At 49.0% G+C, this 22,478-nt stretch overlaps 2 protein-coding genes across 12 annotated transcripts in view; both read right to left on the bottom strand.

Annotated features, from left to right (window-relative positions):
• The window catches only part of CSGALNACT2 (chondroitin sulfate N-acetylgalactosaminyltransferase 2), a 45,121-nt gene extending 42,661 nt beyond the window's left edge, over positions 1 to 2,460 (bottom strand). For all 9 annotated transcript variants that reach the window (XR_013524814.1, XR_013524816.1, XR_013524815.1 and 6 more), the window contains exon 1: positions 2,348 to 2,460. The gene's annotated coding sequence lies outside the window, so the exon portion shown is untranslated. The remainder of the gene's footprint in view (positions 1 to 2,347) is intronic.
• An 8,370-nt stretch (positions 2,461 to 10,830) lies between these two features.
• RET (ret proto-oncogene) overlaps positions 10,831 to 22,478 on the bottom strand; it is a 51,908-nt gene continuing 40,260 nt past the window's right edge. For all 3 annotated transcript variants that reach the window (XM_009009486.4, XM_054242275.2, XM_054242274.2), the window contains 8 exons: positions 21,609 to 21,716; positions 20,375 to 20,589; positions 20,023 to 20,145; positions 18,995 to 19,065; positions 17,283 to 17,420; positions 16,097 to 16,196; positions 14,418 to 14,565; positions 10,831 to 13,032 (listed from right to left, as the gene is read on the bottom strand). In XM_009009486.4, coding sequence (XP_009007734.1) covers positions 12,875 to 13,032; positions 14,418 to 14,565; positions 16,097 to 16,196; positions 17,283 to 17,420; positions 18,995 to 19,065; positions 20,023 to 20,145; positions 20,375 to 20,589; positions 21,609 to 21,716 — 1,061 coding nt within the window. In that variant the 3' untranslated portion in view covers positions 10,831 to 12,874. The remainder of the gene's footprint in view (positions 13,033 to 14,417; positions 14,566 to 16,096; positions 16,197 to 17,282; positions 17,421 to 18,994; positions 19,066 to 20,022; positions 20,146 to 20,374; positions 20,590 to 21,608; positions 21,717 to 22,478) is intronic.

Here is a 22,478-nt window from a genome sequence, read left to right as displayed (position 1 = left end):
TGCTTCAGTGCCTAGTTCTTCTATTTGTTTGGTCGGAGGCTTCTCTTAGATGCTACTGAATTCTCACAAATGTTTAGTGATTTTTATTGTGTGTTCACATTATAAATGTGCTAGTATCTCCGTCCATATGGAAATCACTGTACTCCTGCTGTAAATTCACATTTGTAACTAGCTCTATCACTCAATTTTACACTTATACCTAGTACTTTTGTAGCATGACAATAACAATGTTAAGTTCTTTGACTTGTAGTCCATGATTCTTCAATCCATTTTTAGTCATATCCTTTTGGTATTTCAGTTCCCCCAAAAAACCACTAACTTGAGTAGCACAGTTCTTACGTAAGTGTTATGCCAAACTTCAGAGTCATATCCTCACTAGTTCTAACAGACTTGTCTAACAGTTAAACAAGCAATGACGGTCCAACGGAAGATGGTCATAAATGGGCAATCCAAGGGATAAATAATAATATGGTAGCAAATGAATCATTTAAGTCTTAAATTCATAATAGTTATGCTTTTTTTAAACCAACCTTGAATGTTATATTAGTGAAAATAAAAAATTCTATTACATTAAAAACAAGACTCCATGTTAGTTAAAATGTAATTTTCTGCCTATGTCATGACTCAGTCATTCTACAGCTGACAGAAATGTATACAGATGCTCACCAAGATATTTAATTTACAAGAATGTCCACAGTATTATTTTGAGACTGAGTCTGGCTCTGTCGCCCAGTGGCACAATCTGGGCTCACTGTAACCTCTCCCTCTCAGGTTCAAGCAATTCTTCTGCCTCAGTCTCCCAAGTAGCTGGGATTACACCATGCCTGCTAATTCCTGTATTTTTAGCAGAGACGGGCTTTCACCATGTTTACCCAGCTGGTCTTGAATTTCTGACCAAGTGATCCACCCCTCTCGGCCTCCTCAAGTGTTGGGATTACAGGCCTGAGACACCACGCCAGGCCCACAGTATTCTTAATATCCGAAATACATCATATACAAAAATTAAGAATATAAATGTCCATCATCCTGAAGAGTAGTCACATATTATTCAATGGAATATTACTCAGCAATGATATAATACCATGAAATAGCATGGCTGTGTCCCACAGGCAATATGCTGAGAACACTATGCAATTCCATTAACATGAAGCTCAAAATAGAGAAAACTAAAAGCTGATGAGAGAAGTCAGAATGCAGATGGGAAAACAGAGATATAACTGACTTGGAAGAAGTGCAGGGAAACAGGATGATAGAACTGTTCTACGGTAATAGTTTGATCAATCTGGTGGTTGCACACGGTAGTATGTAAAAATTCATTGAGCTGTACAATTAAGATTTGTGCTCTTACTGATTTCATATGTATTTTTTGCCTCAACAAAAACGAAGAGAAAAATGCAGCTTCTAAACTGGTTGGAACTCTGCTTATTTAGGCCAAACTTTTCTGAGCCACAAATATTGGAGACCCAACATCTTTTTTCATTCTTTTAGTCACATGACAACTTTAAACAAATAGTACTGGAATACCATTACGAAATGAACGCTAACACTCTCAGGCATAAAATACTTGGCTTCTCACTTCCAAGATCGAAACTACTATTTTAATACAACATTCAAAATCCAACATTGATTCCACGAGACATGAAGGCCCTGTTCCTGCGAGCCTTGAATGATGGTAAAACGTCACGACATCCTACATCTATTTCAAAAGCACGCTAGCAAATGCCTCCAAGTTTAACAAGCCAAGGGCTCGGGAAGAAAAGCTTCAGATGTATAATCAAACTGTCATATCGCCAATACCATCATCCCGAATAAAAGTATCACTGTCGTGCTTCCTGCGTTGCTCAGAGATAAGAATCATTTTTGAGGTGCATTCTCTGACAACGCCAGAGGCCCCGCGTCTCCTCCGCCCCACAGAGCCCTTCACCACCGAGCATCTTTACTGGCGCTCGCTGTGCCGCCCGCAGATAAAGAGGGGCTGCGGGCAGAACTATTTTAACGCGATGACTAGGTCACCGCTGACTAAAAAGTTTATCCTCTGGAGGAGCAGAGACGGTTGTGAGTTGCTTTTTAAAAAAAAAAAAAAAAAAAAAGGCCAACACTGACATGCAAACCAACGGTCTCTGGCAGCACTACACTCAGAAAAACACCGGGCTTTCCCTAAAACCGGAGACGACTCCGGCGGGCTCATCCCCAAGGGACAGGGACCCCAGCAGAGCCAGTCCGCGAGGCGACCCCACTCGACCCGACAGGAGCCCGCAACCCCGGCCCGCGCCACGGCGCCAGCACTGCCTGGGCCTGGGCAGACAGGAGTCGCGGACCGGCAGGCGAGGCCGAGCCAGGTACTCACCCTGCTCGCTCGCTCTGCGGTCCGCCGCCGGCACACCCGGGCGGCGCCCTGCGCCCTGGGGACGCCGCCGCCTCCTCAGCTGCCCACCCCCGGGCGCGCCGCCGCGCCTGAGCGGCCACTTCCGGCGCGGGTGAGGAAATGAGGCCGCTGTGCGCCTGCGGCCCCGCCCCGCACGCCCGCCGCTCCGCCCGGGAAGCTTGATCCTGGCATCTGGGTACGATTCATCGTCGACGTGTTTAAAATATATATGGACGTGCCTCCAAAAACCTTTTGTGGAGGCAGCAGAGTGCCCGAGGCAGGAAACCGTTCCGGCCTGCAGGCGCCCCTGCCGGGTCTCTTGGACTGCAGCGCTGCCCCTCCCGGGAGCCGGTCCCGGGGCGGGGCCGCGGAGCCTGCGTGGGCGCCGAGCCGAGGACTTCGGGTCCCCGGGCTGTGGAGCGTCCTCCGGCACTGAACCGCCGGCGGCTGTGGGCGCATCACTGCTTTTCCCTGGAGAAGTTCCCTCACGTGTTGAATGAGGGAGTTGAGGTGGACACGCTGGGAAATGGCTTCGAGCTCACAGTTTGAATCTTGTGAGGGGAAAAGAGAAGCCCTTTCCTAGGCGTCTAACATGCCACTGCGTGTTCCAGGGACCTCCCCTGGCACTCTGACTCCCATGCCACTCCGAAGACGGTCTTAGCGGGCAAGCAGAGGCGCTGCGGCGCCGACAGCCAGCTGTGGTGGACGCCGGGCACGTCACCGTGGGCTCGCGGGGGAGGGTACGCTGGGAAGCCCTTCAGAAAGAGGAGCGGCCACCGAGCAAATTCCCATCTGCCACGCACCGCGGAGCTTCGCCTTCCGCAGCCGCATTTTCTTGTTCCTTCTAGTCCTACGGACACTGGGTTTCCTTTCTCATTCATGGTCTTGTTTTCTCCCAGGATCCTTCTTACTGGTCTTACCCTGTGGCCGCACGTCTGGCACACGCGGGACGGGCGATCCCGGAACCTCCGAATCCTCCCAAGTCACTGTGCAGCGGTCAGGGCCCTCACCTCGCGGTGGGAAGTGGAAGCCTGAGAGGAAGCCGGGCAGCTGCTCCGAGGCAGCACCTGGCAGGAGACTGAAGCAGCAGAGTCAGAGTTGCCACCTGTTTTAAATTGCTATTTGAATATTCCATTAGAATTGTTTTTATTTATTCATATTTTTTTTGAGACAGGGTCCCACTCTGTCGCCCAGGCCGGAGTGCAGTGGAGCGATCACGGCTCACTGCAGCCTCCCCACCTCCGACTCCAGTGATCCTCTCGCCTCAGCCTCCGGAGTAGCCTCCGAGGCCACAAGTGCACACCACCACGTCTGGCTAATTTATATTTTTATTTTGGTATATATGGGGCCTCCCTGTGTTGCCTAGGCCTTGAACTTCTGGGCTCAAGCCATCCTCCAGCTCCGGCCTCCCAAAGTGCTGGCATTATAGGCATGAATTACCCTGCCTAGCCAGAATTGTTTTCTTTTTTTTTTTTTTGAGACGGAGTTTCGCTCTTGTTACCCAGGCTGGAGTGCAATGGCGCGACCTCGGCTCACCGCAACCTCCGCCTCCTGGGTTCAGGCAATTCTCCTGAGTAGCTGGGATTACAGGCATGCGCCACGACGCCCAGCTAATTTTTTGTATTTTTAGTAGAGACGGGGTTTCACCGTGTTGACCAGGATGGTCTCCATCTCTTGACCTCGTGATCCACCCGCCTCGGCCTCCCAAAGTGCTGGGATTACAGGCGTGAGCCACCGTGCCCGGCCCAAGAATTGTTTTTAAACGAACTGAGGTTCTCCCATCAATGGATTTAAATCGTTACTTTTTAATGATTGTTTTAGGTAGCCGAATACTAACTGCATGTAATTTGAATTTGGAGAGAAGATAATGCATGATTGAAATTAGTGGCTGATCATGGGTGATACCACTAAGATACAGTTGTAAAGTAACTAGTTCCCCTTGGGAAGATATGAAAGTGCAGCTAAGTTGGGTTCAATATCAGAAAAATATGTAATTAAAAGCATTTTTTCCCAACGACTTCCAATCTAATACTTAAAAAAACCCAAAACTATGAAAGTTTCCCATCCCTTTCCAGCCTTTAAATCTCTACCAAAAGCAAATGATACTGGCTGACTCCCCTGCTGTAGCAAGTTGTGAATAAATAGCCTTTGTTGGTTTCCAGAGTTTTCCTGGTGGTCCCATGGTAAGTCTGTACTGCTTGTCCCTGAGGTCCCCAGCCTTCCACCCGTTGTAGCACCCAGAGGCCCTTCATACCTCCACGTTCTCTGCCTATCAAGTGTGTCAATGTGGTTAAGTCAGCACTGGGGGCTAACCTCATTCTACGTCAAGGTCTTTGGCTATTTATTCTGTTTGCTACTCTGGTTTTGTTACTGATTATGTCTGGCATCTCTAGTGGGATCAGGCCATTCTTTTTCATCCCTTCTCACTGTATATTTTGTGTTCTGCTCTCAAAAAGGGCTGCTTGTCATAAGAAGGAAAACCATAGGGAAGGACACAGGCATGGGCTGCGTAAGCCTCTTGTTTGAGCTGTCCTCACAGCCCATGAGTTAGCAATTCTTATCACACCAGCATCTACTTGGACAAACTTTGCCTTGGGTTTCCAGTAAAACTGAATGAGATTCTCCTTCTATCTCACTTTCATGTCCTGAGAGACACAAACATTCCGTTTCTCCCCAGCCTCACCAGCCAACACTCATGGTGTTGTCTAAGTTTAAATCTTCTCCTCCTCCAGGAAAAACCACTTCTTACATATACTCTCTTAACAATTCCAATTCTCATGCCCATCTCTGAAAAGCATTAACTTCACCAAGGTTGATTTGGTGAAGATACTACTTGGAGAACATCTAACTTGAATAAAATTGCTCATTTGAGAGATGCCTTAGAAACAAGAGAATAAGATTTCTCAGGCCCAATGGGTAGCCTTTTTTGATTGGTAGTCAGAGGTCTTCAAATGATATTCTGATTCAAAAAATGCTTCCCTGAAAGACTCTTTGGCTAAAGCTAATGAGCGATGTGGCAAATTTAAGCAGCAACAACCTGGACTCATTTTCCTAGTAAATTCTTCTCCTGCTTGTAATCCATTTACTTCCCTAATACAGCTCTCCCTCTTCTCCTTATCCTTCTGATCTCTTTCCTTCCACATATCTGTCTACATTTCCCTTCTCTTCCTCTTGTCCAGATCCCTGCTCTTTCCTGACAACCCTCCTATGACCCCCAAAATGCCATCTGCCTCTCTGAAGGCCCTTCATGAGCCCCATATACAGACAACTGTGGTATTTAAACCTTAGACGAAAGCTAAATTAACAACTATAATTAAGGATTTCCCTAAAGCCAGGCAAGATCAGCAACTATTCATAAAATAATTAAGAATACCTTGGCCAGGCACTATGGCTTACACCTGTAATCCCATCATTTTGGAAGGTGAATCAGCGAGGACTGTCTGAGCCTAGAAGTTCAAGACCAGTTTGAGCAACATAGTGAGATATCCATCTCTATGGGGGGGGGGCGGAAAGCCAGGCATGGTAATGCATGCCTGTAGTCCCAGCTACTCAAGAGGCTGAGATGGGAGGATCACTTGAGCCCAGGAGGTCGAGGCTGCAGTGAGCCATGATTGCACCACTGTACTCTAGCCTGTGTGGCAGAGCAAGACCCTGTCTCAAAAAAAAAGCAGTGGGGTGGGCAGTGTTACCTAACTCATATCAACTTGTACAAACATTGACCAGAACCTTGTGTGCTAAATCTTGAATGGCAAAAGTTGATTAGACTCCCCTGGAAGGGAACCTACAGGATCCTACTGTCCACAATAAAACAAGAGTTAACAAAGAGGCTCAAAACATAGGGCAAAGTCTTCCAAAAGCCATTCCTCAAACATTCCCCACAAAAAAAGATTGGGCCATAATCCAGTGTCATGCAAAAAAAAAAAAAAAGATGAACCTACAGGAGGTTTTTTGGGATAGGCTAGAAAATACATTGTACCATTTAGGAGTCCAGAAAGTAGCCCTTTCATCTCTTGTTGTCAGGGAGCTAAACCTGAAATTGGAGACCTAATTTAAAAAATGAGAATGGGAAATAGCCCTTTAACCTGAACTACAACACCTGGCAGACATTTTGAAAGTGCTTTAGAACAAAAATAAGAACCCAAAATAAACTGTGGCCCTTCCAATCAAACAGCTGGGTGGCCCCTCCCCAACTAGTCAGCTACTGACGAGGGCCCTTGTAGATATTATAAACAGAAGGGACACTGGGAAAAAAAGATTGTTCAATCTTACAAAACAAAAATCAAGACAAAAGGAAAAATCCCTCACTTCAGATCAATGAGGTACGTTGGGGAAAAGAAAAGCACCAATATCCTGCAATAACTTTAAACACCTGCCACACATTAACCATACATACAGATGGTGTATTCATTTCCTAGGGTTGCTGTAACGATTTACCACAAACTGGTTGGCATAAAACTAAAAAAACCATAACATCACCCTTGGTTATTCGGCACTCTAACTGGGGGAGTTACTGATTCATTGTTTATGCAAACAATCAGAGCAATGTTCTCATCTGTGGGCATCCTATTGTCGTAAACTTATCACTAACACTGGCAGAAGTCATTAGCAATGCCACCTCCTCCCTAGATGGGGCACCTATCAGTTTCAGCTCATTGACATGAGTAGTGATGGACAGTCTCATTGCTGTAGATTTCTTATTGGTTGGTATGGACTCTACCACTGCTAATACTGCACCTGGATCAGTGAAACAGAGAAGATAAAACAGGCCACACATCACCTTGAGGCAAAACCTATTTGGCTTTTGCCTTTTTTGGTTGATCCTCATGGCCTATATGGGATTTGCTCTTGGCCTTTACTGGTCAGGCGAGGTTTGCATTCAAAGCATCTCACAGGGACAGTTGTTCTTCTTTCTGTCATAGTGGTCTTGATGCTGTTCCACTGCATCCCATTCTAGTTCAAATGAGCACTATGATGCTACAACAGCAGAAGGATCATGACCAAAGAGACAACTGAATAATCTCTGAGCAGTGAAGAGCTGAATCTCTATACTTGAGTTGGCCAACCTCTTACAAACAAGAAAATGACCAACAGGGGGACTGAGAGATTGAACATGCAAACAGACAATGGCCAGAGGATTTGGACCAGAATCTCTGCAGAACCAGCCAGGAAGCCAAACCACAACCTCTGCAAGTTATCCCAGAATGGTTAGGACCTGGCCAGGAATTGAAGTTTTTTTTTTTTTGCCATCTGAACTAAACAGAGAAAGCCATGTGTGTTCTGCAAAGCAGTTACAAAAGAGGCCCTCCTGCTGGTTATCTGCCTGCAGCTTCCCCAGGCCAACAAGCCTCAGTCACAGCACCCCTGAAGCCTTCTCCTCACCTTCCCCACCTTTTATTTTTTACTATAAGGCTTTCCCACTCCTCTGCCTGCCTTTCAGCGTCTGCCAAAAGTAAGTGATGCTGGCTGTCTTTCTTGCTATAGCAACTTCAGAACCAATGGCTTCTGTGTTTTCTCATATGAGTAGCCTTTGCTTATTTCTACAAAGTTAAAGATTATAGGTAATTGTGTAAGTATCTCTTTAAAAGTAGTGCCCAACCATACTTCCTTTACTTTTTCCAGTGACTATCTTGGGAGACACCAGAGCTCTTCCATCCTTGGTGTCATTTCTATTTTTAGAATCATTTGCTATAATCTTACTTTTCTTTCCAGCCACTGAAGTCCCCCAAACTCTCAGTGTGCTCCTTAACCATGGGGTTCTGAGCAATCTAAGAGGCCCTGTGATCAGAGTCTCCAGGAAAATTCTCAAGCTCTTGAAAACTCCCAGAAGAAAGACACAAAATATAGAGCAAGTTATATGCCTTAGGGAGAGTGGAGGCTCCAGGACATGGGTGCTGCCTAGCTCCCTACAGTTCTCTGATCAAAGTCCCTTGCCCCCAGAGACTCCTTCTTCCATGGAAAAGTATAGAAAAGGATTGATATGCGGGTGAGAAAATCGAGCAGCCAAGAAAGAAACAGGTTGCTCTGATTCTGTTTGTATCACTGACAAAAATACACAAAGACTTGGATGTTTTAAATGAATTTCATATTTTTATTCAAGAAATCGACTGTCTGCATGGTAACTATTCTGTGTATGAAATATCAAACTTGTTTCCTTCTCAAAATGAAAAATGCTATTTTCTTATTTTTAGAATTTACTTGTTTGCCAGCACATTTTTAGCTTGAATTGCCTAGTGTCATCTGAGAGGATGTAGGTTTATGATCTCTCCTAGTGTGGTCGTCACAGTGGCTGGGATAGTCTCAAGCCACAAGCTCCCTCCATGCTGCCTGGCTCAGTTCCCTGTGACCTTGACACTTCTGCAGCCCCTACAGTGAGATGTACCCCCATAGAGGATCTCTGCCTGGGATCCAGCTGAGATCTCATTTGGCCAGGTCCTGTGATTTAACACCTCAGAGAGATCTGCAAAAATACCTGGTCACTTGACACAGCACTTAGATTTGTAGTTGCAAAGATTAACTGTGATTTCTCCCAGGGGTTCAGAGTGTTTGCCTCCTTAACTCCGGGGAACAGCCTGCCCTTGTAGCCCTCAGACTGCCACCACCTAGCCTCGGCAGCAGGACATGGTAGTGGCCCCATGCTGAAAAGTTTTCTACATTGCAGGTTCTTACAACCCCAGCTAAGACGGTCCTTCCTGAGTCCCAGCTCCCTGAAGAGGTAGGAGACTCTACACAGTTCTGGTCAAGGCTGCTGCCATGGAGAAGGGACAGGAACACAGCAGGCAGCCCTGGTGGAGAGGGTGCTTTCCTCACGGGCACATGAGCCTAGGAAATGTGCCTGGTGCATCTTCATGTGGAAGACGCGAGGGTCCATGCGCACTGCTGCATGCACCCTGCAGACCCACTTTTCCGCCTTTTTTAGGGCCATAGAGGTCAGGATTTCTTAGGACTTTCTAGAACCACCCCCCAGTTGTGAGGGCCACTAAACAAAGGCAAACCTCAGAGATACTGCTCCAGAACACCACGGTAAGGTGAAGATTGAAGAAGATAACAAATAAGTGAGCCATACAAGTCTCTTGGTTTTCCAGTGCATATAAAAGTTACATGCACACTGTACTGGAGTATGTTAAGGGTGTGACAGCATTATGTCTAAAAACCAACGTACATACCTTGGTTTAAAGATACTTTATTGCTTAACAGTACTGATGGAATGAAGTGAGTGCCTGCTGTTGGAAGAATGGTCCTGACAGACTTGCTCAATAACAGCATTGCCACAAAACTTTGAATTGTGAAAAAGGCAATAAAGCAAAGAGCAATAAAACAAGTGTGTCTGACACTATGTGTGAATGCACTGGAAGCCGGGAGAGTCACCACTAACTGCTCTGCCTGCTTGAAGGAGAGATTTTCTTTATATGTTAGAAATTATGCTTTTCCTTCAAATTTTCTTTTGTATATAAAGTATTTGTTCAAGCCCTGTTCTCAGGCACATTAAACTAAATTTCTGCCCACATAAGGTGGCCTCGTGGTGGGAAGGAATCCTTCGTGAAGGCTGGCAGAAATGTGTTTTTAGGGGGAAAAAACAGCAAACACATACACACACAAATAGTCCTAATGTAGAGCCTACATTAGGGGTGACTTTTAGTATTAACTTTTCTTGGAGTAGATTCCTACTTTCAGAGGTAAAGGCTGCAGCAAACAGCTGGCTCTGGAGATTACATTCACTTCCAGCCCCTGCGGTCCAGGTTGAAGAAGGAAGCCGTGAGCAGACGCAGGCACCTGCAGCTGGAAGGAAGCTCATAGGCCTGTGGCAGGCACTGGGCAAGGCGTGCAAAGGCCTGCATGTACACCACTGGGTGAGATGTGCAAAGGCCTGCGTGTACACATGTGTATACAGGCCCTCGGCACCTGACACACAATGCAATTGCAGATGAGACTGATGTTGACAACTCCTGTTTGCCCACTGACCCACCAGTTCCATGACCCCAGCATGAGCTCAGAGAATTCCTTGGGAAAGACAAACAGAATCAGTGAGTGTGTCAGGTTTTGTGCTGGTTCAGGACAGCATTTTCCCTCACACTTCTAATGGCCCTTCTCAGGACTCGGCATGTTATATTCTCTCTCCCATCGCTCTAAGGCCAACTTCAAGAGATCAGCAACAAGCAAATTGCTAGAGAGCTGTGAAGAGCTAAACTCGACATTGGCTGCTGCTTTATTATAGGGATGGACACCAGAAGGAAGGAAATCCTTGATCCGTGGAGTTAGTTGAATTTTTCACAGTTTCTATCAATGTGCCTATTCACATGCAAATATGCCAGATAAACGAGAGCCTCTAGTCCTCGACCACTATTGAAGCCTCGATGGTTATCAAGACAGAATTCCTTGTGACGTTTTAAATATTGTATGGAAACTACAAAATCAAGAAATCCATTGTTTCCAACTAGAATGTTTTAAAAAGGAAAAAAGTTTACACGTTTTATGATACATGATTTTATTTACACAACTGATTTTCTTAGTCACCTTGATTACAAAAAAAATGAACATGGTCTGGTTTAATGACCTTTCATAAATAGATTTTACAAATTCTAATAACTGACAGATTGCTACTTAATACTCAGTAATACTTAATACTTAGTAACTTCTGCATATATGTGTATGAAAATTTCAATAGGGCTAATAAGGATGGGGACTTTTATAACTCAGGAATAAACAATTAGGTTATCGGTTAGGGATAAATTCCCCATCATTGGGTTAGCTGTTTAGACCTGGAGTTCTTACTCTCCTGAGAACAAACCTGTTGCAGCAATTCACAGGCTTTTTTAGTAATTTGAGAGAGTTTATCCTTATTTCTGCATTTAGTAAGACTATCATTAAGCACATCTGAAAACCCAAAGTTTACCATGTCTATAGATATTTGTAAAATAACTTACCACAGTGTATCTGAAAAACAGCCCCAACTAGAGCCAGGTTACTTGTCCAGTAAGTGTTTTCCAAGTTCTCCCTCTGGGTGTGTGCACACACACACCATGAGGCTAGATTACACACCCATCCAAGCTTTGGCCTCACAAAATGCTGTAATTTTGCTGTTTTTGTGAAACCCCTATATAAAATACAGTATTTGAATGAGACTATTTTAAGTCCTATCAGTACTTTAAGTCTGAAGAACAGGCAGTGTTTTGGTAAACTGACTCTTTTCTGCGAAGTTACAGTGCTGGCATAGCCAGAAGAGCTGCTGGGACTTCCCAAAAGCTGCCCCCACAAGACTGGAGGAGTGTTGCACATTTGTGACCACAAACAAGCAATGAAGAATGACAAGAAGCTTATGAGTCATGGTCAGAATCTAAGGAACAAACGTCTTAAGCAGCATTAAGTTACAAACAGGAAGAGCTGATCCATGGGCCTTTCACACAGGCTCTATAAGAGCCAAACACCATCTTTTCCACATCAGAATTGTAATCAGAGGTGTAGCAGTCCTTGGTCATTGTTACTGCTACTTCTAACACTGCTAGCTAGCCTGTCTCTTTATGGGTAAGTTGATAAGATTCAAATTAAAGTGAGTACAAGCCCTACCTGCTCCTAACAGGTAAGATGAGCTGCTGCTTTCGGCTCTGCTTGGCTGTGGGGCGCATTACAGGCTGATGGCAGGTGGGATTCACAGCAGCAAAGCCTCTGCCGTCAGCAGTCCTGGGACTCCAATAGCCCCCTTTTTTCATACTCATCAGGGGTAGTGGTTGTCGGTACTGAACACGTGAGGATGATGTGGTGGGTTCGGGGGACAAATGTGTCTTGTGAGCCCACTTCCCTGATACCACCATCCACGTAAGTAGAGATGGCATTGAATCTCTCCATTGTGCTAAATCTAGGAATCATCTCAATTATGATGAAAACCAAATGTCGTCCTAAGAAAAGGCTGCATGATTAAAAAAAATCATTCTCAAGATTGCGAGTGCTGAGCCCAGGCCCATCCTCTGGTCCTCTCTTCCCCTCCAGCCCTGGCGGGGCTTTGACGCTGCCACCCAGGCCTCCCCAGGCTCTCATTCTGAACAAGGACAGGTCATCTGGGCCAGCATTTTTCCCACTTCATTTTGTATGTGTGTGCTTCATGTTTAAATTTTGGTTGCCTTGTTTGGCAGCAACCAGAAAAATCCAACAGTTCAGGTCCAACTTCATACACCAGGTAGTAAGTGGTGCACCCACATATGTGAACACAGAACTTTGGTGGTCACTGATGGACACAGACTAACACTGGGCACTGCTGGGCACTGAAGAAAAAGGAATGCTTAACCACTAAGACTCAGAGCTCTTACCCCATGTGGCATGTCTGCTAGGAGGGAAAATCACTGGCTGTCGGAAGTAAAACCACCTTGGAAGTTAAAACAAACTACCAAAAACGAGTCTGCCACTTGGGAACTGAACATGGCTTGGCCAATGTGACATTCACAAAGAAAGGGCCAGTAGACTTTCCGTTCTCAGCATATTTCTTCCCCTTGTGGGTCCATTACCTTTCACAAAGAAATGTTAACTATCAACCGTGTCCATTAATTTTGCCGCTGAGGGTGAAAGCATCCAGTTAGCATATACACTATCATTTGCATATCTTGGAAACCCAGTGTTAGTGCCATCAGCTCTCGTGAGTGGTACAGGACTCTCTCCAGGCCAGTTCGGGTCTGACATGCCTAAAAATGAAAACAGATCATTTGTTCTGCACTGAAGAACCAAAACTTCACGTGCAGACAGTAAGGCCTTGGCAAAACTCCCTTTGATGTTCATACCAAACTCGTGGTTTCTGTGCCAATTATATTAATGGTTTTGTGCTCCAGGTTTCCAAAAACACTGTTACAGTTAAGGGAAATATCATGTGCTCTCTTGGTAAATGTAACTTTACAGACACTACCAATTTTGGCTTTTATGAGCTTGAGACTCAAATCTGATGTATATTTCTCGAACTGTTTAACTCTTTTTCTAAGGCAGTGTAGGGCAACAGCACACTGCTGCACTCAATGGCTTACTGCAGCAGGAACGTTCTATAAAACGTTCTCTAACATAAAGGAGGCACTTGTCTGTTGTCCAAGCCTACAGTGGAGGAGAGGACCTTCCAAACTGAGGGCGCACGCAGGCCAGCCCCATAGCATCATCAGCACAAATGGAGTGTGGCACTAGACGTAAAGACAGCGAGGAGTCAGTGAGTCAGGAGGCATGCAAAAGGAACCGTCTCGGCTTCAAAAAATGCTTGAAACTACAAGATTTCAAACAATCAATGATGAAGTTAGGAAACAGAAAAAAATTCAAGCATTTAATCGAAGACAAAAGGAGGAGTTTTGGCAAGAACCATATTTACTGTCCATCGCAAGACCACAGCACCACAGACTACGTTCTTTCAAAAAGCAACTGTTCCGGCTTTTAGCACTGACTTCATAAATGACAACCATCCTGACGGTGGGTAAGGCAAAGGATGTGAAAACAACAGTCGGGGTGTGTCCTCCCAGGGCCCACTGGCTCCTGTTGCCTGCTGCCCTGACAGAGGACATGCGGCTGGGACTGGGGCCGAGGCTTGGCCAGCCTCTGCTCGCTAGCTCCAGGTGGCCTCTGAGGGGCACCTGCCTGCCCAGGAGGAATCTGGGGAGGTCTGGCTGTGCTCCCAGCACAGGCTGGGTGACGCTGGCAGCTCCTTTTTCAATTGAGTAGCTCCCCGGATTGATAAATTTATCCAATGTAGTTAAACTAGAAGTATTGCGACTTGATTCCCACCCCAGAAATGCCTTATTCCGCCTGTTCTTGGTCTCCCCTGAGAATTTTTCCCTGATCTGTTTTCTCCTCTACCATCCTAAGTTGCTGGGCAGTATGGTAATGACACTTATTCTCACATCCTTTTAGAAAAACATAGTTGCAAAAATGCCTGAATGTAAACTGGATGCAAAGTCAGACATTTACAAATGAAAAGGTTCAGAGCAGACTTTAGTTTCGTCAGACCAGAAACATTTTTAAAAAGCATCACAGAGAGAAAGGATAGTGCAGAAGGGACAGCGGTGCTAGAATCTAGTAAATGCATGGGAAATTCTACCATAGAGTTTGTTTTCAATCCATGTGGAAGGGAGGGCTCGAGGGAGGGGGGCATTATTACAGTCCACCAGTGGCGTCTCCTCCTCTGAGAGGCCATCGTCATAAAGCAGGGAGTCGGATGGAGTGGATGCTGCAAGGTCCAAGTAGTCCTGGAAGAGAGAGACGCTGGTCACCCCAGGCCATGGGTAACAACCTGACACAACTCAGGCCCCCTGCCGCCCTCAGGGCAGAGGCTCTGGCTATGTCCCTGAGAAACCAGGGCCAGGCTGCACTGAGCTCCCAGGACTCCTGCCTGGCCTGGTCCTGCTCTGAGGTTCTCATTGCTCCCCTTGGGTGTTGTCTATTCTGTCTCTTCCCCTAGAAAGTCATCTCCCTGGGGACAGAAATGTGCTCCCTCAGCATCTTATCTCCAGGGCCTGGAGTGCAGCCCTGAGGGGGATGCCACATCCAGCCATACCCGGCCTGCCCCAAAGATGGGCGCCAGGAAACCAGCCTGCTGACAAACCCTTGTAGTCACATGCCAGGACGGAGCCCTAGCATGCAGGACACTTTCCAGCTTTCCCCAAGGAACCCTGCCATCTAAAACATCACATCAGGGCTAAGAAATCTGAAATCCAACACCACTGTCAGGGTGCAGAGGATGCTGCTACAGGCATGGGCTCCCCAGCATGAGGGGTCACTCGTGCCTGCTCTTTGCACTGCCCAGCTTGAATGTGCACAAGAGGCCCAGCGTCTTCCTGGCTGTTTCTCAGCACTGTTCTAGGAAGGCCAGCACCAGGGATCACTTCTGTTTAGAACAACCCTGCATTCACAGGACTTGGAGTTTTCATTTAAGCGAGACAGTGATGTGAAGCTTTGCTATGGGGGCCTAGGTCCTGTGAAGAAGTGACAACTCAGTAAATGTGCCAATGTTAAGACAATGACTGCGCGTAAACCCCGTGAGGGTAGGGCTGTGCTGGTCTTGTTTATTTGCATTCCCAGCCTCCAAGACAGAGTATGGGTCCTAGCAGCTGCCTGATGAATACTGGCTGAAAATGTATGCAAACTTCAGGAACTGTATACATTTCCAGGCACACAGGCTGACTCTGGCCACGCCGCTGATATGCTTGGTTTGGTCTAGGTTTGGCTCTGGGGAATTTCAATGAATTGTTAACAATAAACACTGGGAGACAACATAAATCTGGTAAACTTCAGAAGACCCGGCCCATTCCTGGCTCCTCTTCCTGCAGGCCATAGTTACTCCAGCAAGGAACCCTTTGGAAGGGGGTGGCTGTTTGCCACAGTCTCCACTGCTCCCTACTCACTGCCCTCCCCCAGCTGGACCCCCCTGAGCATCTGAATTTTGGACACTTGCTTCAACTCTACTTTCTTGTGTTCCATTGTAGAAAACTATTTTCTTTTGCTTTGGAATATTTTCTTCCCATGCTTGTCTGTAGAGAACTCTTCCCAAATGTCAAGAATCTTGGTTTCTTCATGACTTGAAAAGAAGCCCAAGGGACCTGGCCTGAGAAGGGTTCAATCTGCTCTATGCACACATGGGAGAGCATGACTGTCTCTCTCCGCACAATCCCACTGTGGTCCAACACTGGGAAATCTGAGGGTGAAAATCACTGTCCTGGGGTAAGGCTGGAGTCTCCCCCTGCCACTTTCAGCTTGTGGAAATTGGCCCCAGGCACTCACTCTGCTCTTAACCATCATCTTCTCCAGGTCTTTGCTGATGTCCGCAAACACCGGCCTTTTGTCTGGCTCCTGCTTCCAGCACTGCAGCATCAGGCAGTACCTGGTGGGAAGAGCAGACAGGCCAATATGACCGAAGCAAGGCCAGGTCTTGAAAAGACAGCTCACCACACCCTGCCCTGTGCCCTGGTCCCAGTGTGCTCTGTCTCCAATCCCAAAGCTGTTTCTGCATCATGAAACTGTAACTTCTCTGAGCCTCACTGGGACCCAGGCGTGGCCTGTCTGTAGGATCCTGGCCTGTGGGTCACTGTGCTCAGGGTGCTCAGAGCTGTGGTGACAACTCTGTAGGCTTCCCTTCCCTCCGAGGGAGATTCATTTTTACTTCCCTTGCATAAACACTGGTAAACAGCTCACTGGATAGTATGCCTGCTCTGGCCGCTAAGTGAGAAGTGCCAGTCCTTAAAACTCTCATGAAGGATGAATTGACAGAGGGCTTTTAGGTGTGGAGACAGACAAACAAGAACCTTTGGCAATCACACGTCTGTCCTGCACTGCCCTTGCTTCCCTGGGTGCCCAGGCACACCACAGTGCTCCAGCTGGCTGCCAGCTGGGGGCCCAGGGAGGTGATGCTTCTCAGCCCAGCATGCCCCTTCCATGCCCCAACCAGGTGCACACACTGTAGAATGCATGGACCATGTATCTCTGCCTCTGGGCAGCCCTTTCTCATCTGTTCTCAGCCTGGTTTCTAAGACCATCTCCCCCAAAGTCCCCCTGCCAGTGTAAAGACTTCAACCTCTCAGGCTGCAGTCCAGGCTGCCCATGCCTGCCTCTGCACCTCCACTCAGGCACCCCTCAACACATGCCCCCTGGGCCATTCTGGATTACCAGCTCCTCCCCAAGTGTCATGCTAGGACAGCTCTCAGCCCTTGAGTTTGTACTGCACCAGTCCCTGCTCCCACTCATTTTCATAAGGCCCGCTAGGAAGCCCCTCAGCCCCCAGTGGGGTAGGACCCCCAGTGTGGTAGGACCCCCAGTGTTTATTGCCACACCCAAGAATGGCTCTCTAACCTCTGCCCTGCCCACTCCCCACTGCCCACTTCTCCTGGGGCTGCTCTGGATGGGGAGGGAATGTACACAGGTGTCCCCTCCCTTCCCAAGTAGGGCTGGGCCAAAGCCCATCCCTGCTCACATCTCCTCGCTGCAATTGTCTGGCCTCTCCATCCGGTGGCCGGTCTTTAGAAGGTTGAAGAGCCGCTCAGGAGGAATCCCAGGATAGGGGTTGCCCCCAAGGGTCACTATCTCCCACAGCAGGACACCAAAAGACCACCTGCAGAGCATGAGAGGACCAGTGAGTGGCTCCACCTGGCCCTTACAGCACCCTTGGGGGGCCCAGCTATTCATCCCCACCACCAAGCACTTGCTGACTCTGTCGGCCCCAAGTTTAGATGCTCACAGATGTCAGCCTGGATCTGGCTGCTCAGATGGATGTAGCATGGAGGTGGGCTAGGGCTGCCTGCCTGCCTGGCCCCTACTCCATGATGCTGAAGTTCCTGCCCAAGCCATTCCCATCAGAGCAGCCACACCCACAAGGGGAACATGAGGCTTGGCACTTAAAGAGGTGAGAACACAAACCACCAGACTCAGAGTGCCTTGTATAGTTCTTTCACCATTTCTAAGTGCTTGGAAATTTTCATAAAATCTTAGAAGAAAAAAACACTACAGCATTTTTCTATAGAAAAAATTTAACTGTGAAGGAAAAGTTACTGTGCAATGAGAACAAAACCATATCACAAAACAGCATCACATGAGCCCATTTAGGGCAATAAAAAGCATACATGTGCACACCACAGAGCACACCAGAGGGCAGCAGAGGCCACTGGGTGGTGTGGTCCAGTGACATTCAGCCGCTTCTTTATGCTTTTCTCTGCCTTTTCTAACTATCCTACAGTTAGTTTATGTAATGGGAAAGCTGTTGTCCAATTGCTTATTCGCAGTGCACAGTATTCTAGATGCACATGTGGGCCGTGCGCAGTGGGTCATGCCTGTAATCCCAACACTTTGGGAGGCAGAGATGGGCAGATCATTTTAGGTCAGCAGTTCAAGACTAGCTTGGCCAACATGGTGAAATGCTGTCCCTACTAAAAATACAGAAACATTAGCAGGGTGTGGTGGCACATGCCAGTAATCCCAGCTACTCAGAAGGCTAAGGCATGGGAATCGCTTGAACCCAGGAGGCTGAGGTTGCAGTGAGCCAGGATTGCGCCACTGTACTCCAGCCTAGGTGACAGAGTGAGACCTTGTCTCAAAAAAAAAAAAAAAAAAAGCACGAAAAACAAAAACAAAAAGATGCACATGTCTGCTGATTGTAGAACACTTTAGAGGCAAGAATCTCATGTTTTAAAAGCAATCAGATCTTGTCATTTGACCTGGAAGAACGAGTTTTTGGCTTCCACCTTTGAGCAGTTTGGGGCACACCAACCTATAAACTCACACAAGGCCATCTTCAGGTGGAGTCCCCGAGCTCCACTTGTGAGTCGGGGCAAGTCACTGGGTGCCCTGCCTGAGCCCAAAGGCCTGCTCAGGACCACAGGAGGGTAACTGCTGGGCTAGGCCTGTGAGTCACCAAGGGACTCAGACCAAGGCATGGAGCTGGCAAGCGGAGGGGAGGCTGGGTGTTTGGCCACCTGCTATGCTCTCATGCTCCACTGGGGCTTTCAGAACCGCAACCCGGCCTGGCCCAGCCATTTGCCTCATGAATACTTGGAGAACTGGCACTGCAGACAGGTGCTTGGGGCCAGTGCAATTCCATGGCTAAGCTTCAGCGATAGACATTGTGGCCCCACTATGCGTATGAGAGTGTTTCTGTAACCCCCACTCCAGGAAGGCAACACCCACACTTACACATCACTTTGGGTGGTGTAAATATGATCAAAAAGGGACTCAATTGCCATCCATTTAACTGGAATCCGACCCTGAAGAGGGGATGAAAGAAAGACATTGGAGTTACTCTGATGCTTTAGGAAGCAGGGGTGAAGGAGAAGGCCAGGCTGTGTCCCTGAGCTTTCAGCAGCCAGAGGAGTGCTGTAGACACTCCTGGGCACAAAACTGGCCGCATACAGCTTTGAAGGAGCCGGAACTCCAGCCTGAACCTCCTTGGGCATTGCTGAGACACTGGTGGGAGTCAGCTGCCCACCAGCAGCCACACAGGGCCAGCTTGTAACATGCCACAGGCCTGCTGGTGGTACAGAGCAGTGCTTCCCTATGTGCAGGCCTGGAGCTCCTCCAGCAAGATCTCTCTTGGGGTTCTGAGGGCCAATGTATTAGGGAAACCAACATCTAGCATTTCCATGCTGGGCAGCTACCACTGAAGGAGCCTTGAGGGAATGGATTTGTCTGTGTGCCTTGGGGGAGGTGTTTTTCCTCTCAAATTGTACTGCAGTGTGCTTTTAGTATCTCTGAATGAGTGCCCCTGGCCCCCCACATCCCTCAGCAGTGCTGGAGTCTGACATAAAACTAAAAGGGCCAAGGCAGTTGTCCCGGAAATAGGACCACAGTGGGGAACCAGATGTCCCCAGAAGAGTGCCCACTGCCTGTATCATAGACTTGGGCAAAACTGGACTGCATTTCTGGATCCTGTCCAGGGGGCTCCTATGCCTCCAAACCCAGCCAAGCTGCCAAGGCCCCTGCGAACAAGCCTCTGAAAAGCCTGGTGAGGGCGTTGTGTCAGTGCTCGAGGCCCCAGAGGAGAAGGACCAGACAGATGCTGGGTCCCTGGGGACCCAGGGTCAGAAAGATTTGGGGTGAGGGCTAGAAAAGGCTTAGTGCTCCACAAATCTGCGGTATCTTTCCTAGGCGTCTCAAGGGTGCTGCCCGCCCCGTGGTGCACCTGGGATCCCCGGGAGCCCTGCCTCACCCCCGGGACTGGGCACCTTGCTCCTCTTCACGTAGGAGTCCTCTTCATAAACATCTCGGGACAGCCCGAAATCAGAAATCTTCATCTTCCGCCCCTCAGCTACCAGGATGTTTCTGGCTGCCAAGTCCCGATGGACGAGCTGCGAGAAAAAACAATGTGAGCCCTCAGTGCGGCAGTGGTCACAGGTGACCCGGTGAGACCAGTGGAGGGGCGGGGTGTGGCCCAGGGAGCAGCCTGGTGAGACCTGGGCCGGGAGTGTGGCATGGTGGGGGTGTGGCAGGCCAGGTTGTGGGTGGCAGGGGTGTGGTGGGTCAGGGTGTGGCCCGGTGAAGTAGGGGCCGGCTGGGTGCACAGCTGTGCGCATGCACCTTCATCTCAGCCAGGTACTGCATTCCCCGTGAGATCTGCCAGGCAAACGAGATGAGGTCGCCCATGGTGAGGGCCCGCTCGTCCGGGTGGTCCAGGGAGCTGGAGTTGCGGCTGCCTCCGCTGCCCACGTAGCTGGGCCCCACCTTTCGGCTCTCTCGGAGGAAGCCTCGGAGGGAGCCGTACTTGGCGTACTCCACGATGAGGAGAAGCGGGCCTGCGGGCGGAGAGAGCGGGCCCTGGGCATGCAGGTCAAGCAGATCCAGTTTTCCAGGAGGGAGGGGCGGGAGGCCGCAGGGCCCTCAGGCCGGGTCACCTAACAAGTAGGGGGACAGGCACAGCCTTGCCTGGGGCAGCACCACTACCGCTTAGTGGAGCACAGAGACCTTGAAGTCCCAGCTCCCTCTTGAACCACTTGCTCTGCCTCCTGCTGCTCATGTGGGCGCCTTTCTCGAGGTGCCGGAGGCAGGCCACACTGCCCTGGGAGGCACCCTCTCCCTGCCGCTAGGACCCCATGCCTTTTTGCCTCCTGGGTCCTGCCCCAGTGTAGGCAGTTGTTGCCTACGCTGGTAGAGGGTGCTGATGGAGGCAGAGGGCTGCGCAAATCCAAGGGTTCCTCCCTGGCGCTGGGCTCTGCATGCAGCCTGCTCCCTGTTCACGCCTGTCCTGCCCCAGGGACTAGCCCCCAACCCTGCTCGTGCTGACAGGAGTGCCTACTGCACCCTCCCGGTGTTTCCTTATCCCTCTCACATGCACGCCAGGAAGCCCCTGAGTACACAGTGGTTTGGAAAACCAACAAACCAGGGCAGTCTCCTGGGTCTTTATCTGAGAAATGGTGACAATGCTCCTGCCATGCAGGGTGGGGTTGGGGTCACCTGGGGTCACAGCACACCTAGTGCCCTGTGGTACTCAGGGTACCCGAGTACCTGGGCCCTGCAGGCTCAGCCTGGAACTGGGTGAGGACACCTGGGATGTTACACCAGAGACTTCTGAGCAGCCCTGCAAGCTCAGGGAGTGCCTCTAGCACCGGGCTCCTCTGATGAAAAGTGCTCCCTCAGTCAGTGGACTCAGCTAGACACAAGCTCCAGGCTGGGGCCTGAGCCAGGCTTCCAGGAAGTGGGAGAACAGGAAACAGGGCAGGAGCAGCCAGAGAAGGGAGAAAGAGGGAGAAGAGGGCTGCCTGGAGCCCCCAGCCTGGGTGCAGGGCTGCCCATCCCACCCTACAGCTGGCCTTACCGTCCTGGCTGCAGGCCCCATACAGTTTGATGACATGTGGGTGGTTGACCTGCTTCAGGAGGTTGAACTCTGACAGCAGGTCTCGCAGCTCACTCGGGGAGGCGTTCTCTGAAATGCAGCACAGAGCAGGTTGCAAACAATCCCTCCTGGAAGCCCCTTCTATGACCACACCGGGTCAGGACAGACCGCATCACCTTGCCCAAGTTCAGAAAGAGAGGCCTGCAAGGATGATGCTGCTTGAGGCTTCTCCCAGCCTTTGGGGTCAGTGAACAGGGGCCACATCCGCCCTGAGGAAGAAGCACCCCAAGGAGCCAGCATCCACATAGGCAGGATCTTTCCCCAGAATGTCCCAGGTCTGGGCCACCTGTGTATGTAACATTATGTCCCTGCAGTCGCTGTCTTTAGAAGACAGTGGTCCATAGAAATCCCCCTCATTAATCCTTCTGGAAAGGTGAGGGGACTCCCTGAGGTACCCACACATCCGCTTGTGGGGAGAGGCCCTGGAGAAGGTGGAGAACTTTGAGCGAGGACCCCACACACCGCGACCAGTCCCCCTGTTTTCTGTCCCCATCTGAGACGGCTGGCCTGGAGGCCAGGAGTCCCCCATCCTGCTGATGTATCCAACACACATGCATGGCAGCTGCTCACATTCCCTCAGTTACCACAGAAGACCAATGTTCGCACCTGAGATAAAGCAGTGTTACCAGTGCACTGCACACCTGCCTTATTCTTTTTTTGAGAAAGAGTCATGTTCTGTAGCTCAGGCTGGAGTGCAATGGGGCCATCTTGGCTCAGTGCAACCTCCACCTCCCAGGTTCAAGGGATTCTCCTGCCTCAGCTCCTAAGTAGCTAGGACTACAGGCACATGCC

This window comes from Callithrix jacchus, chromosome 12 (genome assembly GCF_049354715.1).
Source record: "Callithrix jacchus isolate 240 chromosome 12, calJac240_pri, whole genome shotgun sequence".
In the NCBI taxonomy this organism is placed as follows: Eukaryota; Metazoa; Chordata; class Mammalia; order Primates; family Cebidae; genus Callithrix; species Callithrix jacchus.
Note: the sequence above shows the minus strand (reverse complement) of the source record. Positions and strands in the feature narration are given on the sequence as shown.